Below are 16,333 nucleotides of genomic sequence, written 5' to 3' on the forward strand. Positions count from 1 at the left end.
TATTTTATTTTATTTTATTTTATTTTATTTTATTTTATTTTATTTTATTTTATTTTATTTTATTTTATTTTATTTCATTTCATTTCATTTCATTTTGTTTTATTTTTTGTTTCATTTTATTTTGTTTAATTTTATTTTACTTCATTTTATTTTATTGTTGTTTTTTTTTTTTTAATCTCCTACTTATCTTGGGTAGACTTTTTGGAGCCTGCAGTTTCAGCCAAAGATTTATTCTTCAAATGCTGTGGTCTATGTCATGTCCAGTGAAGAAACAGCTAATAAACCTCTCCTAGATTGAACACTTTGAATGAAGTATTTAATAAGGGTGAACATGGAAGTAAAACTGATAAGTTGTCATAGGTAGGGGTTACCCACCTGGCTAACCTGGCTTTGCCAGAAATGCAAATGCAAATGCCAGCTCCACACACACTGTTCTGACAAAACAAACAGCAAGATGCTCTGTAAGTTGTTCCTTTAAAATGTACAAAATTCTGCATGTAAGTTTGCTGCAGACTCAAGCATACAGGCCAGGTGATGCAGCATTCAGTTGATTGTACCTGGAAAAATCAGTTCTTTTTATTACCGAGACAAATTTAGACTTGATTAGCAAATAATAGATCAGGACTTGATTAATTTGAATTCTCACTAACCAGAGGTAGACATGAATGAAAAATTCTACTTAATTCAACATTTGGTCTCTCCGCCACTTTTACCTTTTGGATAGAGAGAGTACTGGGATTTCTGATGGGATTACAACATTCCATCTCCCCCTAAAAGCTGGAATGGGGAAGAGGGGCTTTTTTTCTACCCCAGCTTATGTTTTTCTGTCTTATTCCTTGTGAATGGCTCCTGATCTTCCTGCATATAAAAATATGATTTTGGTGTGCCTTTTACATCTCATGATCTGTGTTAAGCTGCTGGTCAGGCTTTAGTGGCTGCATTTTGCACAGAAAAGCTTGCAGGCTTCCCAGATATGCCCAGCTATCTGAATCCATTCATCATGCAGCCTTACCAACTGTGCAGAGGGAAGTCTTGAGCAACCTCAATTTAATGTGGTGTTGACCCTGCTTTGAGCAGGAGCTTGGGTTGGATGGCCTGTTGGTCTCAATTTTGGCATAAATTGTTGTTGCATTGTATGAATGCAAACTCTTTGATAAAATCTATGCAAAATGCAGTGGCCTGCCTGGTCCTTATCCATGGAAAATTTCCTCCTTTTCACAGAGCGTGACTGGAGATCTCGAGTGTTTTTGGACACAACTGTCTGAGAACTGTAATGTTTTGAAAATGACCTGGGCTGGATGACCTACTGTGCCTTTTCCAACCAGGATTTCTGACTCTGTAATTTTGAGGTTGACTTCTTGTTGCCCAATTTTACAGTTACTTAATTCCAGTATCAGGCATATTTCAAGAGACCACATTTAGTCATGGTAAGACTGTGTGGGTTGTTTTGTCTTCTTCTGTTATTTTTTAAATCCTGAAGATTGTCAGCACTTAATGTATTCTTTCCTATTCCAGTGCCACAAATAACGCTCCAAGTTTGTGAGGAAAGAAAAGTCTGATTACCCATTTTGGAATAGACGATTGATTAAAAGAACTTGCTCCTAAAATTGTTGCAGTTCTCATGTGTGGTGTTAGGGCTAGTTCTGTTATTCATATCAGAAATGCATTTCCATCATGAGAATAAGGGGTAGAATTGGGAAATTATGCATTTGGTCATATTTTCGGGATTGTTAAATTTATCATGTTAAATTTATAATTAATTATTCAAACATTTTTTTAGGTCTAAATGCACATGTACTTTTGAGGGCTCTGAAAGCATCCTATTTAAAAATAGGCTTGATTCAATTTTTTTTTTTTTCAAAGCAGTTCTTTTAACATTGGTGTGGCCCTTTTCCCTTCTCCTTGCAGAAGGCACCCTTTTTATGCAAGAAGGTATCATAATTTTGGAAAGACATCTTCTAGTAAAAACTCTTGCACTAACACTCTATGAAGACAACACTTCAACCTTTGAGTTTTTGAAGTGCCCTAAATCAACATCCCTCAGGATTTAATCCATGCATTCTATCCTAATCTGCTGCCTGCATATTTGTGATACATGCTAACTTTGCCAGATTCTGGTATTTTTAGATTTCAAATCAAGATTTCATTTTGGTAGAGTAGAAACTGAGCTTTGTCTTTGAAATCAGAGGTGTGTGTACATGAATTAATGTTTGCTGTTTGTGTATGTATAACACATATAACCTAACTGGTTGAGAATCCCTTGGTCTAGAATTCCTGTGGGATCCCTGAGGAACTGGAAATTGGAGGATTAACAGTTAGGTGTGAAAACACCATTGGCACTATGGAGACTTGATTGTAATCTGTTTCTCTTTTGTTCCATTTAAGTGATAGGTGGAATAATTAATAAATTAATCATGTTGTTACAGCCACGAAAAGTCTGTGTTTAAAATTTGTGGAGTAAGGTAATCTGATGTCAAAATAGCCTTAGGATTGTTACCAGACTTATGAAAACTTTGTTTGAAATGCAATAGAAAAGATGATGGATTCAGTAACAGGTTGTTCCCCAGTTTTTCTTCTGCCCTACGTCCTTTTTCTCTGTCAAAAGTTCTGTTTTATTTATACACAGGTTCTTCTAAATTTTCTTGTAGAGGAAATGGAAATCCTCACAAGTATTTAACATATGGTTTGCTTACAGGGCTTGCTGTCCTTTGTTGCCTTATGTCAATGTTGTATTTGAAAAAAATCGAAGTAGTTAATCACTTCTTCTAACATGATTTTTCATATTTTCTATTTTTTCCTTCAGAAAAATTTTTGAAGCCTCTCTATCTTAGCATGCCTTTCCAAAATTGCTTCGATTCCTGTTGTACTCCTCTAAACTTGTTCCAGTTTGTGTTTTTAAAACTCAGTGCTGAATGTATTTTCTCTGCTTGAGACATAACCAGTTCTGAGACGAATGTCTCCTGCACATTGTGGAGAAAATGTGCTTTGAAGGAACTTTGTGTAGAGCCTGTAAGACCTGTTGATGTGATATGTAGTGTATAGATAAAGTACCTGTTTGCCTTTCTAAAGGCTCGCTTTCTCCACCTGACTGCTCTGATTGCTACTTGAACACTGTGTTTTGCAGTAATTATATAAATCACCAGCCTGGTTTGGGTGGTATTTAGTGGTAGGTGGCATGAATATATTGACATTCTCAGCTTGTGCATTGCTGTCTGCTTCTGCAGTCATGTTCTGTCTGTGCAACTTCCATCACTGTCGTTTGTGTACCCAGGTGCTGGTTTTTTGAGTTATGTATTAAAGTTCTGAATGTCAATGGAGTGCATGAATGTTTGACCAATTAACCTTAACACTGATGGGAAAAATACTCAACTACCTTCTTTCTCCCTTGAAAAATTAACCAGCACAAAATTCAACCAACACAAAGCCAAAAATTCCTCGTAGTCCCCAAAAAGATTCTTAACTTTTATACCACATGTGAGTATTGAACAATGCTTTTCTTTAATTTGACCAGATCTGTCTGCTAACACAGTGGTAGTGATGATTTTTCATAGAATCATGGAATGGATTGGGTTGGAAGTGACCTGAAAGATCACCTAGTTTCAACTCCTTGCCATGGGCAGGGTCACCTTCCACTATCCCAGGTTGCTCAGAGCCCCATCCAACCTGGCCTTGGACACTTCCAAGGATGGGGCAGCCACAGCTTCTCTGGGCAACCTGTGCCAGGGCCTCCCCACCCTCAATCTGGAAATTTAATTATAAAATCATAGTATAATCTCTTCACAGCTTATGCATAAAATGTTTGTTTATATTTTTTAACTTACATTTAACTATTTTCTTTCCATTTAACCATTTTCTTTATATTTAACCAATAGCAAATTATTCATTCTATTCCATAAAAAAAGAACTTCTATTTGATTGAGAGATATTTATACCTTCTGCAGCAACATTTATCTCGTTTTTAATATTGTGAACATTTTCATTAAAACCATATTATAAAAACTTGATGAGCTATCAAAAATAGACAAAAAATAAACTTAAAAAACAAAGTCTCTTAGAACAACTTCACTCATGGAATCATAGAATGGCTTGGGTTGGAAGGGACCTTAAGGATCATCTCTTTCCAATCCCCTGGAAGGTAACACCTTCCACTATCCCAGGTTGCTCCAAGCCCCGTCCAACCTGACCTTGGACACTTCCAGGGATGGGGCAGCCACAGCTTCTCTGGGCAACCTGTGCCAGGGCCTCCCCACCCTCTCAGGGAAGAACCTCCTGTCTGTCAGTTTGAAGCCATTCCCCCTTGTCCTGTCACTCCAGGCCCTTGGAAATAATCTCTCTCCATCTTCCTTGTGGGCTCCATTCAGGTCCTGGAAGGCCACAATTGGGTCACCCCGAAGCCTTCTAAGTTCATCAGTGAGAACTCAGAAATTAATTAGTTGAGCTTTGGAAGATGTTTGAATTGAAGTCAGTCTGGGTAGTGGGTTTCAGCAGTGGATGTGAACTGAAAGTGTCCCCTTCTGGCATTCTGATACATCCATTTGGAGATTTCCTCCAGATCCTTTGAATTCTTCTGTTTCTCAGCATGTGTTTTCTTAGTAATAAAAGTTTATCCAGCCTATAGTCTGTTTTAACTGAAGTCAATTAGTTTTATAAACATTTTAACATTCTGTAAAGACCATAAAGGTTTTTTGGATCATCCTTCATTCACATATCAGAATTTTATATATATATATGTAAATGTATAGTTAAATATATAATACCTTTCTTTGAAAAGCTTTGTGTATCTTGAGTTACTTTCATTAGCTGAGTAACTTAGCCCACATTTTTGTAAAAGGAACTGCAATTTGACTATAAATATATCAAAATGCCACAGAATTCAGGGCTACAAGTCAAAAATGCTGATCAGTTTGTAAAATCTAAATCAGACCCTCCATGAAAACTAGGGAAGGACCTCTGTGGTAGCAGAAGAATTTCCAGAAATTCACCACAGTCTTTTTCCAAGTTGCAGTTTGTTCTGATGTTGCCAGACAGCTAAGAAGAGATGGGAAAGGCAGGAAATCTTTTTGGATTTAATCACAATGCTGATTTGGAAAAGCAACTTAACAATGGAAAATATTTTTTATATTTAAAATCAGAAACACAAAATTATACAAGGTACATGATAGATCATATTTGCATTAAATCGGGTTGTCTTCATCATGAATGAAGATAACCCTTGATTTTGGAATCTGGTGGTCAGAATCCTGCTTCCTGGACATTTTTTTTTTTTTTAATATATATCCAGACTAGAATATTTGCTGGTTTTAGTACCATTTGTTGAGGTCCTGGGGACTTGACTGCTATACTTGAGATCAATAGATATAGCTTTTAAAGGACCATCTTTCTATTTTCTTATATTAGAAAGCTTTTCCTTCATTTTTGCTTTCAAAAGATATTTGACAATGGGCAGTGCTTATGTTTACCCTTGAAGACAGTCAAATTCTATCATAAAATACCCATTTTTTTGCATTTAACTTGATGAATTAAAAAAAAAAGCTTCTTAACTGAGATCTTCGGGTTCTAACCCTTGCATCCTCTGTGTGAAAAGGTTCTTATTTAGGTACCTTGGTGTGTTGTAGGATTTGTGAATTATGAAGACTTCAGGTAATGTGTGGAGATGAGGACTTGGGGGAAGGACTGAATATTCATTTCTAAACGAGTGGGTGATGAGGTGGTTATGCAAAGCACATAGATGAGCAAGGTAGCAGTTGGATCCAAGTGAAGGTCTTTTTCCATCTGTCATGTAGCTGAAGTACAAATATATAAGTCATTTTGTCTTTGGACTGCTGGTTGATCATTAAATCACATCTCTCTTACAAGACTGGCCAGTGAAATGTACCCACTTTCCTGCTGTGTGGGACATTGTATTGCTTCATACTGCTGGGCTTTGGGGGTTTGATCACACTGACTTGTTTTACCCACGTCTGTCCTTTAAAACTAACACCATACCTTTGGTTTTGCAAAGCTTTTATTGCTATTTTACAAGTAAAGGCAACGTAGCAACATAATGGGGTTTATTTTCCCTCTTTTAAAATCAACATTTCTTCTGTATTCTAGTACCAGTTGAAAGATGGATGATGACGACTTTGGAGGATTTGAGGTATGTTATTTGAATGACTTTATTTTGAAATAAAACTTATTTTTCAACTATTTATATGGAAATTGATTGTAAATGATTGTAAATATTTTGTAAAATTTTTCTAATAATTTCTTCTTGTTCCTAGGCAGCAGAGAGTTATGAGTTTGAAAATGGTGAGAAGCAGACCACATCCCCTGCTATTGCTTGGGCAGCATTTCCTACAGGTATTGATAAAATCACTATAAAAAAATCTTAATATTGTATTGCTGTCCTCATGTATTCACTGTAAAAACTAGTGCCCAGAAGGGTGTATAGACACAATAAAAGAATAGCCAGAAGTGAAAAGTTGAGCATGAGGATGTTCCTGAGTAATTATTTTGGGCAGCTGCGCTTCTCAAAGTTAAATTTTCTTGAGGAATGAAAGAGAAGTACAGTTTATCCAGATGAAAACAAACAGATCTTCTTCATTCAAAGGATATCCTTTACTTTGGTGTGTGGAAGATCTGTTGCAAATTGTGGAAAAAAACCCCAAAAAGTAAACTTGAAAATAGGACTGTGATAGAGTCTTTTACGTTCTTTGGGGAAGGGGGGGGTGGATGAGAATCGTCTTTTTTACTTAAGCAGTTTATAAAGTTAAAAAATATATTACATAATAACCTTTATCTCAAGAAGAAGTAGAAACGTTATGGAGCTACTTGTATTAATTTACACAAATGCCTGTGGCCCATATGGATTTTAAGAAGTAAATGTAAGTTCATTGATGTACAATATCAGTAGAACTAAAAGATTGAGGAGGTGTTACTGATTGGCATTTGATTTTGTTGCGGCCTAGATTTTGCTGTTTTCCCAAAGAGAAACATCACTTTAGCAGCATTAGGGGGGAAACCAACACAGTTTATTATTTGTTCAGGAACTAAAGATTTGTGCCTGCTATTGCATTATTATGCAGAATAAATTATAAAAAATAAGGCACGAATTTTTCTCAATATGAGTTCTCCATAAGTCATGTTCTTAGAATGCTTTTATTGATTTATTTCTGGCACTACTGGCTTTCATCCATCACAGAATAATTGCCTTTATCTGTCATTGAAATAAAGGAAAACATATAATGATGAAACTATTTTTTCAAATAGCTTTATTATTCATCTTGTCATTTTGACTATTATTACTTCTTAAATTCAATTGCATATTTGGATGTGCTTAATAAATTAAATCCAATGTAGCTGTGCAGTGTCTGCCTCATGAAGTCTATTTTAAATCTTATGAGGTGTGTAGAATTCAAATTATTTGTACTAACACAGAAGTTTTGTGTATGATTGTAAGTGGCAGAGAAGTCTTGAGGTAAGTTATACCAAGGTATTTTAAGTTTGTCAAAATTAAAAGAAAAACACCTGTATTCAGAATATTTTATTACTGCAAAATCTTTAGATGACTTTTTCATGCAAATGTTGCTGTGAATAAATTAATTCATTGCAAGAGGCAAGATTTTAATAGTCTTGGTCGAAACGCTTCTTAGGCATTGACTTGTAAATTAATGTTTTTAGTAACAGAAACAACTGAATTGTCTAAGGTGTGGTGAGCAAGAATGACTTAGGGGTCGTCTCTATAAGTGAATTTTGAGCTGTACTAAAATGCTAATGCAGTTCACCAGTATATACACAAGAGGAATGAATTAAGAGAGCTTGAATTACAGCCGTAGCACGTGTAATTCTAGGAATGTCTAATTTATGAATATTTAACATTGCTGAAAAATGAAAAGAAAGATTTGTGAAAAAAGATGTTTGACTGATACCATGGAGAGTTGCCACCTTTTCTTGTCTTCTGCAAGGTCATGTATTTAGATGAAAATTTTAAACCTCAATGTTCAGAGGTGGTCACCAGTTGTTACTCCTCATTTCCTAGGCTTCATTTTGACAACTTAAGAGGGAGATTTTGTTTCTTTTTTCTTCCCTGTCAAGTTGCCAAGCATTCATTACTATAACCAGAATCCCTGAAAGCTTGATTTGATTGTGGAAGATTCCAGATTATTACCTGAAAAATGGAGTCTTATGTCTAGTATTGGATACCCCAAAATATGTGAATACCAAAAGTTTTAATTTCAGTGAGTCTCCATTATTCATATGTACCCAGTCTCAGTTTCTGTTTTTACTTTTGGGATAAATTATTTATATGTGAACTATGCCTGAGCTATGGTGATCCTCACTAAAGGGTGAACACTGACATCCAAAGGAACAGTGTCATGTCAGGTTTCCATGTGAGTTGACAGTTTTAGTAAGAAAATCCCTTGCCTGCTCAGTGAGAAGTTGCCCGGTACATTATTTTAGTTGGTTTTCCATCAGATGGAGATCGATTTAAAATTGAGATTCGGGGTATTAAAGACAGCATAAAACAGAGACTTTACTGCTTGTTTAGAAACAAAAAGATTATCTATGTCACTTCACTGCCACTTGAACTAACAGAGTAGGTAATTGTTATGAGAAGCTGCCTTTAAAAGCAGACATTTGGATTGGGAGGGCAGTTTTGCTGATATAGTGCTTAAAGGAAGCTGAAAAAGTCCCATTTCCAATTCTGAGGAAGAGTTTTCTGTTAAAGGTGTAGTTGTGTCCCAGATCTGGTTTTGGGTCCTGGTTACCAAAATTGGTTCCTCTTCTGTTTGCTGTACTGTCCTCTAGGCCTTTCAGCCAAGTTTCCATTTTCTGCTGCACTGTGATTTTTGGGTTTGTTTGTTTTGTTTGTTTGTTTGTTTTTTTCTTTTTGGCCATATGTCCCAATCTACTATCACTGCAATTACCATACTGATATTTTTCTGCCTCACAGTCCATTTTCTTTCTTTTTAGTAGACGAGGTTTGCATGTTCCTCTGTGTTATACCTGAATCCTAGAACTGGAGAGTGAAGAAGATAGGACTGGATCCACAGACTGGTGTGTCCTTTTGAATTGTCCTTTAGGCCAATGGACACACTTGTTTGTGCTGTGTGCTTGTGCAGCATTAAACAGTGATATGGGGAGGTAGAGCCTTGTCCAGGCTAGTGGCATCTTCTTTCTACATTTTACCAGAGTTGTATTGATGATGTGAGCTGCTTTTCCTAAAACAATTGCATATACTTTTTTTTGCCTTCTGCAAAGGCACACCTGTAGCTGAACATATCAAAGTTTGCAGGACTTTGCTGTTAAATTAAAAATGTATGCCAAGCTTTCTCTTCTCCTTTCTGTTTATTTAGTCTATTTAGTTTATGTCCTTCATAAGAGCGCTCAAGTTTCTGTTGTGCTGGGTTGATAATGATGATCCACTGTTCAGGATTTTTATGGCATAACTGGAAATTGGTATGGAAGAGCTCTCAGTCCAGTATTAATTCCACTGAAGTTTTATTAGCTGGAGAGTTATTTACTTCGTTATCTTTTTATCTCTTATAACATATAAAACTGCTTTATCATGTGTCTTGGTAAGTTTTTTTAAGTGTGTCTTGCTTGGTTTGTGTCTTCTAAGACAGTTGAGGATTTTTTAACTTCAGAATTTATGAAACTTAGGAAACTATAAGCGTGGGTTTTACACTTGACTTAGACTGATAAAGATCATGCTGAAGCTGAAAGGTTGTGTGAATTGAAAGAAACAAAGTTGAAATGGATCCTTTTGATAGCAGTTGTCTTGTAAAACCTCTGTGTAAATTACAAGTCTAAATTTGGGGTGACTACGATTTTGAATGTCCTCAAGTTGATAGTACTCAAAACCACAGGTTTGTGGGTTTTGTATGGAATTATTCTTCAGTGCAATTAGATTATATGAGGTACATAAGATTACATTAGTATGACTACACTTGTTGAACAGGCTCCAGAAACAGAGTTAATTTTTGAGTGCTTCTTCACATTGTGTGTGTTTTCTATTTCTAGTACCTGAAGTCCACAGATCTCCTGATGTTCTTCTGGAGCACTCTGTGCCTTCTTCCTGCCTGGCTCCTTCTGACTCATTCATTTTATCAGGTGATAGTGTGGCAACAGCTGTTCAAACAGCCAACAGCGTGATAAATCCAGCTGTTCTTGAAGAACAGGTAAACCCACAATTTTTGAGCTTCACTATTTATTATATTAGCATTGTATCTTTTCTGTGCACATTTAGGTTGAAATGCCTTCTAAGGGCAAAAAGCTCCTTGGATTTCTGTGATGAAGACTTTGAAGTAAAATAATTTTAAAACTGTTTATAAGACCTACAACTGGGAGACACTGCACTGTACTTTGGTGTGAACCCTAAGAGAGACAAGTGTGTTAGAGTTATTAAAAGTTACAGGCATGCTGATAGTGCTGGGCATGCATGTAGGAAACAATGCTAGGAAAGTTCTTTCAAGAAAGTTTGTTCCTGTTAAAGCTGTAAATATTATAGCTGTACATAGATGCCATACTTGTATGTTTTCTCGTGACTTTAGGATTTGAGAATTAACATTTAATCTTTATTTACTTATAATTAAATTTATTTTTATTTTATTTTAATTTATTTTTCCCCCGTTACTTTTAAAGTTGATTTTTTAATATTTTTTTGTGTGATCTGACATTATCCTAGTTGTACAATCTTAATCTCTCCTTGTGGCTGCACTAGTGCTGAAAAATGATCTTTATTTCTTTTTTGGGGGTAAAAGTGTTTAGTTTTTAACTAAACTATTAGATGAACACGGAAGGGAAAAAAAAAGTATTGCCTGGAGATTAGCAGAGGAATGCTGGATTGCTGCAGATGAGAATTATATAGATTTACCCTCCCAAGTGAATCTTTCTTTGCCATTGATTGCAGTGACACCTATTTGAACAAGTTTATTGATTATAAACTTCCTTGTTTCAGGATGTATGAAATGAGGAGAATTAGAAAGTGCTTTTGCCTCATTGTGAACCAACCAATACTTTGGGCTAGTTTGCAAACCTTCCTTTATTTCTTATTCTTCCAGTAGTCTCATCAATTCTAGGCCTGCTCATGGTGAAAACTGAATTTCGCCGTTAAGTCAGATTTCCATTGTCCAACCATTTAAAAGCATTTCTTAAGAACTATGTAGAGAACTTGTACAAAATACTTGTTTTGCTTAAACTGAGTCTTTTTTTTTCCTTTGAGGAGCATCTGTATGTTTACATTTCCAGAAAGACTGGGGCTAGTACAGCTCCAATCTTAGGAATGAATTAGTTATTGTTTTGTATTTGTTCCCAGCCTAATATTCTGGGGAAAGCCTATGAAAAGCAAAGAGATGTGCCCAGATGCAAATGATGTCAAAGAAATTTTCTTAGAAATCCAAAAGTTGTGGATTTTTTTCTTGAGAGGGAGGAGTGTTTGTTTTATTTTTTTGACTGATACCAGCCACAGTAATTTTCTGTGTTGAAGGCTCTTCTTCTGCCTCTCTGACAGAGTTTGGAGCAGTAAATTCCTGTTACTGGCAGAATGACCAAGGTATGCTTTCCTTTAGCCACCACAGTTCCTAGTTCTACCCTTTTTGATTTTGGCTCACAGTGAATAACCTGCATCCTCTCTTCTTTGAGCTTGGCCAGCAATTTTAGATTCTGTGTTCTCTGGAAAGAGCACTTGGGATATTGCAGAATACTAAGATTTATTTTTTAAAACTAAAAATTAATTTGCTTAGGTAGTCTTATGAAAAAATAAGAAATACACTTTCTTACTTCTGACTAAGTATTTGTATAAATTCTGGTTGTAGGCCATGTTTCAATTTTTCTTGTCTTGTTCTGTTCAGCTACTGACACACCCATGGTTCCACAAAGTCTCTCTTTAGTGCAGGAAATAGTACAGACTAAAAAATATATTAACAAGTTTTACTAAAGGGAGAAAAGGAGTTGAGAGCATGTCCTTTAGTGTTATTTTGGAGATCAGACTTTGCACTTAGGAGTAAACAAGAAGGAAAATGGTGGGCATAAAATTATAATAAAATATTCTTATACCTGTTCGAGGGGAATGTTAGGAGAACTGTATTCTTTTATATTTGTATCTCCAAGGCCTCTTGAGGTTTCATGTAAAAAAAAAGCTTCACCATTTTAGGTTCTAAGCTCACAATTTTTGGCGATGCCAAACTCTGATCTTTAGGACTCAGAAATAGAATTAGCACATCTGGCTTCTCTTTGCCAAGGAGAATTCAGAGCACAAACTGCAGTTTCTTATGTGTTCCTGTGCAGTCAAGATCTCAGCTGTTTTTGTTTGTTACTTCCTTTGAATTCTTTGAGAGATAGTTATTTACTGAAAAGTCAATACATTATCTGAGTGTATGTTTGGGATAAAAGGTGTTAGGGGAGTGGATTAAATCAGATCAGTCAAACCTCTCTTTAATAAACACATTGAGATGTTCCTTTCACCACCCTTACCCAAATCTCAAGTGTTTGGTTTTCAAATTGTTGAAAAAGTGGCAGCTGAATTAATTTACCAGCTTTTTTATTTTTTTTTAAGAGGGGAAAAAAAAAGCATTGGCTTTTTTTAATTATACCACAAAGTATTTTGAACCTCACCTAATTTATTTTGTGCTTTTCTGAAAATGTAGTCTTATTATCAGTGTTTCATCTGGTTTACATTGTGGATTCTAGAAACCTCTGTTTCAGTTCTTGTGCTTCTACAGTTTACTGAAATAGCATTAACTAAATGTTGTAAACATGTCCCAATTACTCTTATTTTGTTAATCTATCCTCAAGATGAGATAAAAAACCCCTTTTATTCCCTTTCTGTGACTACTGTTTGCAGCCTGCATTGGGTGAAAGCGTGGAGTGACTTATCCAAGGAGAGTTTGTTTCCCTGTAAACCTGATGTACTGAGATTATTCACTTTTCTCCTGTGAATTAGATTCAAGCAGATATTCCAGTTGCCTCTTCAAGTGTAATTGAAGGCAAGACTTTAGTTACATCAACCACTGCTTTGATTGATGCTGAGACACAGAGAACAAATGAAGCGAGGAGCTGCCTTCAACAAGCTGTTGCAAACCTAGAAATCAAGCTTTGCACTGCTGAAGAAGAAAAATCAAAAATTAAAAATGTATGAATAGGGTTTTTTTAATTAGAACAGTTGGCATTTGTATGGGATTAAAATATGGTTGGAGCTGGCAGAGATTTGAAATTCATTTTTTGGTAGAAATTAGCCAAAACTTTAGGCTAAATTTTTCTAAAGTTTCAGGATTTTATTATTTTTTTCTTTGAGGGATAAAAAAATAAAATAAAAAAAAAGTGACAAGTGTTCTTAGCATGGAGCCATGTGGTTTGGTTTTGATTTTTTTTTTTCCTGGGAGCTCTGGTAGCTGAATTCTTCATATTCCTTCCAAGGGGAATACAATAAGAGCACCAAGCAGTGTTATGTCTGACACATCTGAGTTGGCAAAAGGTCACTGAGGCATGGGAGGGCGAGTTTAGTTTCTGCCATCCTTCATACTGTTTCTTGGTAGCTCTCAAGGTGTGCTGGGGAAGGAGGAAACAACTGAGGCTGAGGAACTGGAGCCAAAGATGAGGACGACTGCAATGGGCTGGTTTTGCTGGGAATTAAGTGTATAGAGGGAAGCTGGGAGGGAAGGATGAATACAGACTGTAAGAGGACACAGGTTGAGAGCTAAACTCTGAATTGAAGAGGAATTCCATGATCTATTTCTATCCCTGCAGTGGAATCAGAGACTTGTAATCTCTTGAACTGTTTTTATGATTTTGTCCCAAAGCAGGGTTGAGCTAAGCAGACCTGCTCTTTGTGTCCTCCTGATGACCCTCTCAGTTGTGCCTTTGTTTGAATAGCTGTGCTGTGACCTGGCAGGTCCTTTGTTTCTATCCTGGCTTCCTGCACGGCTTCAAGAAGTTGTTCTGGAGCAATTGAGAGGGTGCCAACAACTGATGTATAATAGTAATGAGTTTAGTGGGAACAACGGCTGCATTAAGGAAAAATAAAAATCTTTAGCTCTTTGTATAGTGACCAATTTTGAAGTTTATTGTCAGCAGTGTTATTCTCCTCCCTCTCTCTTGGTTCATGTTGGGCAGGCTTCCAGGTTGGCTCTCTGCAAGATGCCAGAATATTTTAAAATTTTATTAATTTTGGAGATGTAGACAGAGGTCACTGTATCTGTGTATGCCATAGGATTTCTGCCTTTTTAGTGAAAACATTTACTAACAGTACATTTAGTATGCTGTTTTTCAAGTGCAGAAAGACAGAGCAAGATATCAAAAATGTGGAAATAATTGGACTGGAATAGAATAGTTGCAATGCGAAGGGATCTGTAACAACAGGTCCAGCTGCCTGAACCCTTCAGGGCTGGCCAAAAGTTATTAAGGGCATTGTCCAAATGCCTCTGAAACATTGACAGGCCTGGGGCATTGACCACATCTCTGGAACCCTGTTCCAGTGCTTGGCCACCTGTTGGTAAAGAAATGCTTCACAATGTTCAGTCTAAAACTCCCCTGATGCTGCTTTGAGCATTCCTCATACATAGGACATGCCTTGGCTTTTAAATACCTTAAACTTCTTTAAAATATTGTCTCAATCTAAAAACTGCAGTGAGAGTTTTCTTGCACGACCCTTAATCTCTGTGTAAATTGTGATATAAAATGTCATAGCGCTTCAGAAATTAAATTAGTTGGAATTATTAACTGAATCTGTGTTCAGAATCCTCAACTGTTTGTGATTTCATGTATTCTATTTTGCAAACATTATAGGAATTAGAATATTTGCTGGAAAAACATAGTGTTTTAGAAATGGATTTCCTGAAGGAAAAAAAAGAAAAAGTACCACATCAAGATCATTACAAGACACTCCAGGTAATTTCTTTCTTGTAGTATCTCACTTTGTTTTTCAGGGGGGTTTTGTATAGAGTATGTTTATGTCCAACAAATATTTTTTGAAGTATCTATAGGCCTGCTCCAAAGCCCTTTGAATTTAAAGGATTTCTAAGGTTTTTCGATCAGAGTCTGATTCTTGACATTTCTGGGAATACAGGTTTAATACCCCTCTTGCCTAAGTACATTATTGTAAGTGGGATCACTCGTCCTTCTTATGATATATTTCATAAAATGGATGAAAAGAAGAACACTTTGTATGATGAATGTGTTTAACAGGATGACTTAGCAAGTTCTGAAATAGCCAATTATTTGTGATGTGTCACCTAACCTGAATATGGACCAGTTTGTGTTGCATAATAAAAACCTGCAAAATGTAATTAGATGCTAGATGATGTAATTAAAATTGCTTCCATTGTTAAAGTTAACACCATTCATTAAATACATGTGTGAAATCTCACATACAAGACAGATTTTTCCATTGAAGTTTTCAGTCATCTCCCAGGGTTATAGCAGGTCAAACAAAATTTCAACATTTCAGAAGTTTCTGTTGGTAATTCAGCTTCACTTAATTTTTTTTTTTTGCCGCTGGGGATGTTTTTTAATTGCTACTGCATTGTTTCCTCTTTCTACTTTTGGGTTGCTCTAGTAATTTGTATTGAATTCCTGGTGGCAGTACATCTTAGGATTTACAGTAATAAAATCATGTAGTACTGATTTTTCATTTCATATGTGCAACATCTTACAGAAAGAAATGTTTGCTTAGCTATGATATAGAAGTAAGGTTTGCTTAAAAACCTCCTGATTTTACCTAAAAACCTACTGATACTGGCTAATGTTTTTGATCATCAAGAACAATAGAATTAGTGGATTTGATGTTTTAATGCTCTTCATGCAGAAGGACTTAAATAGTGGAAATGTTACTGAGGTTTACAAGTATCAGTCTGTCATAACTCTTTGAGTCAGGTACTACAGCTTTCAAAAAGGGCAATAAAAGAGTCATAACCTTTTAACTTACTCTGTAGAAATGCTCAAGTAGCTTCCTCTTGGATACAGTCAGAGTCAAATCAGAGCAGGAAAGTCAGTCCTGCTTCTGAGAGCTGACTGTTAAAAGTTGCTTTCACGAGACCTGAATATTGGATGTCTTCTTTTAGTACAGCCTGAAGTTTCTTTTGTCTTGCTCCTTTGGCTCCTGCAGCACGAGGGTCAGCACCTGTGGCCACACACTGAGCAGGTCTGGCAGCTCCCCAGCACAGATGTCTGTCTTGCTGGCTTTTCCTTTCCCAGCAGAAACAGCTGGATATTAGTGCTTGAAAAGCTTAAAAGCAGGACTGCAGTGGTGACTCTGGCATGGCTTTGGGAACTCTCAGGATAAGGTTTCCGACAGAACTGATTCTGGCATCCAGAGCTGTAGGTGTGCGCTGACTTAATTCCTTTTAAATGAAATTGC

The 16,333-nt window shown here is 36.2% G+C and overlaps 1 protein-coding gene across 6 annotated transcripts in view; it reads left to right on the forward strand.

The window, feature by feature from the left end:
• Positions 1–16,333, forward strand: part of CCDC91 (coiled-coil domain containing 91) — a 121,564-nt gene that overhangs the window by 21,696 nt on the left and 83,535 nt on the right. For all 6 annotated transcript variants that reach the window (XM_027702516.1, XM_027702512.1, XM_027702514.1 and 3 more), the window contains exons 2-6: positions 6,094–6,136; positions 6,261–6,339; positions 10,003–10,160; positions 12,923–13,111; positions 14,764–14,865. In XM_027702516.1, the coding sequence (XP_027558317.1) occupies positions 6,107–6,136; positions 6,261–6,339; positions 10,003–10,160; positions 12,923–13,111; positions 14,764–14,865 (558 nt within the window). In that variant the 5' untranslated portion in view covers positions 6,094–6,106. The remainder of the gene's footprint in view (positions 1–6,093; positions 6,137–6,260; positions 6,340–10,002; positions 10,161–12,922; positions 13,112–14,763; positions 14,866–16,333) is intronic.

The sequence above is a fragment of the Neopelma chrysocephalum genome, unplaced genomic scaffold (genome assembly GCF_003984885.1).
Source record: "Neopelma chrysocephalum unplaced genomic scaffold, ASM398488v2 Primary Assembly neopelma1_188, whole genome shotgun sequence".
Classification (NCBI taxonomy): domain Eukaryota; kingdom Metazoa; phylum Chordata; class Aves; order Passeriformes; family Pipridae; genus Neopelma; species Neopelma chrysocephalum.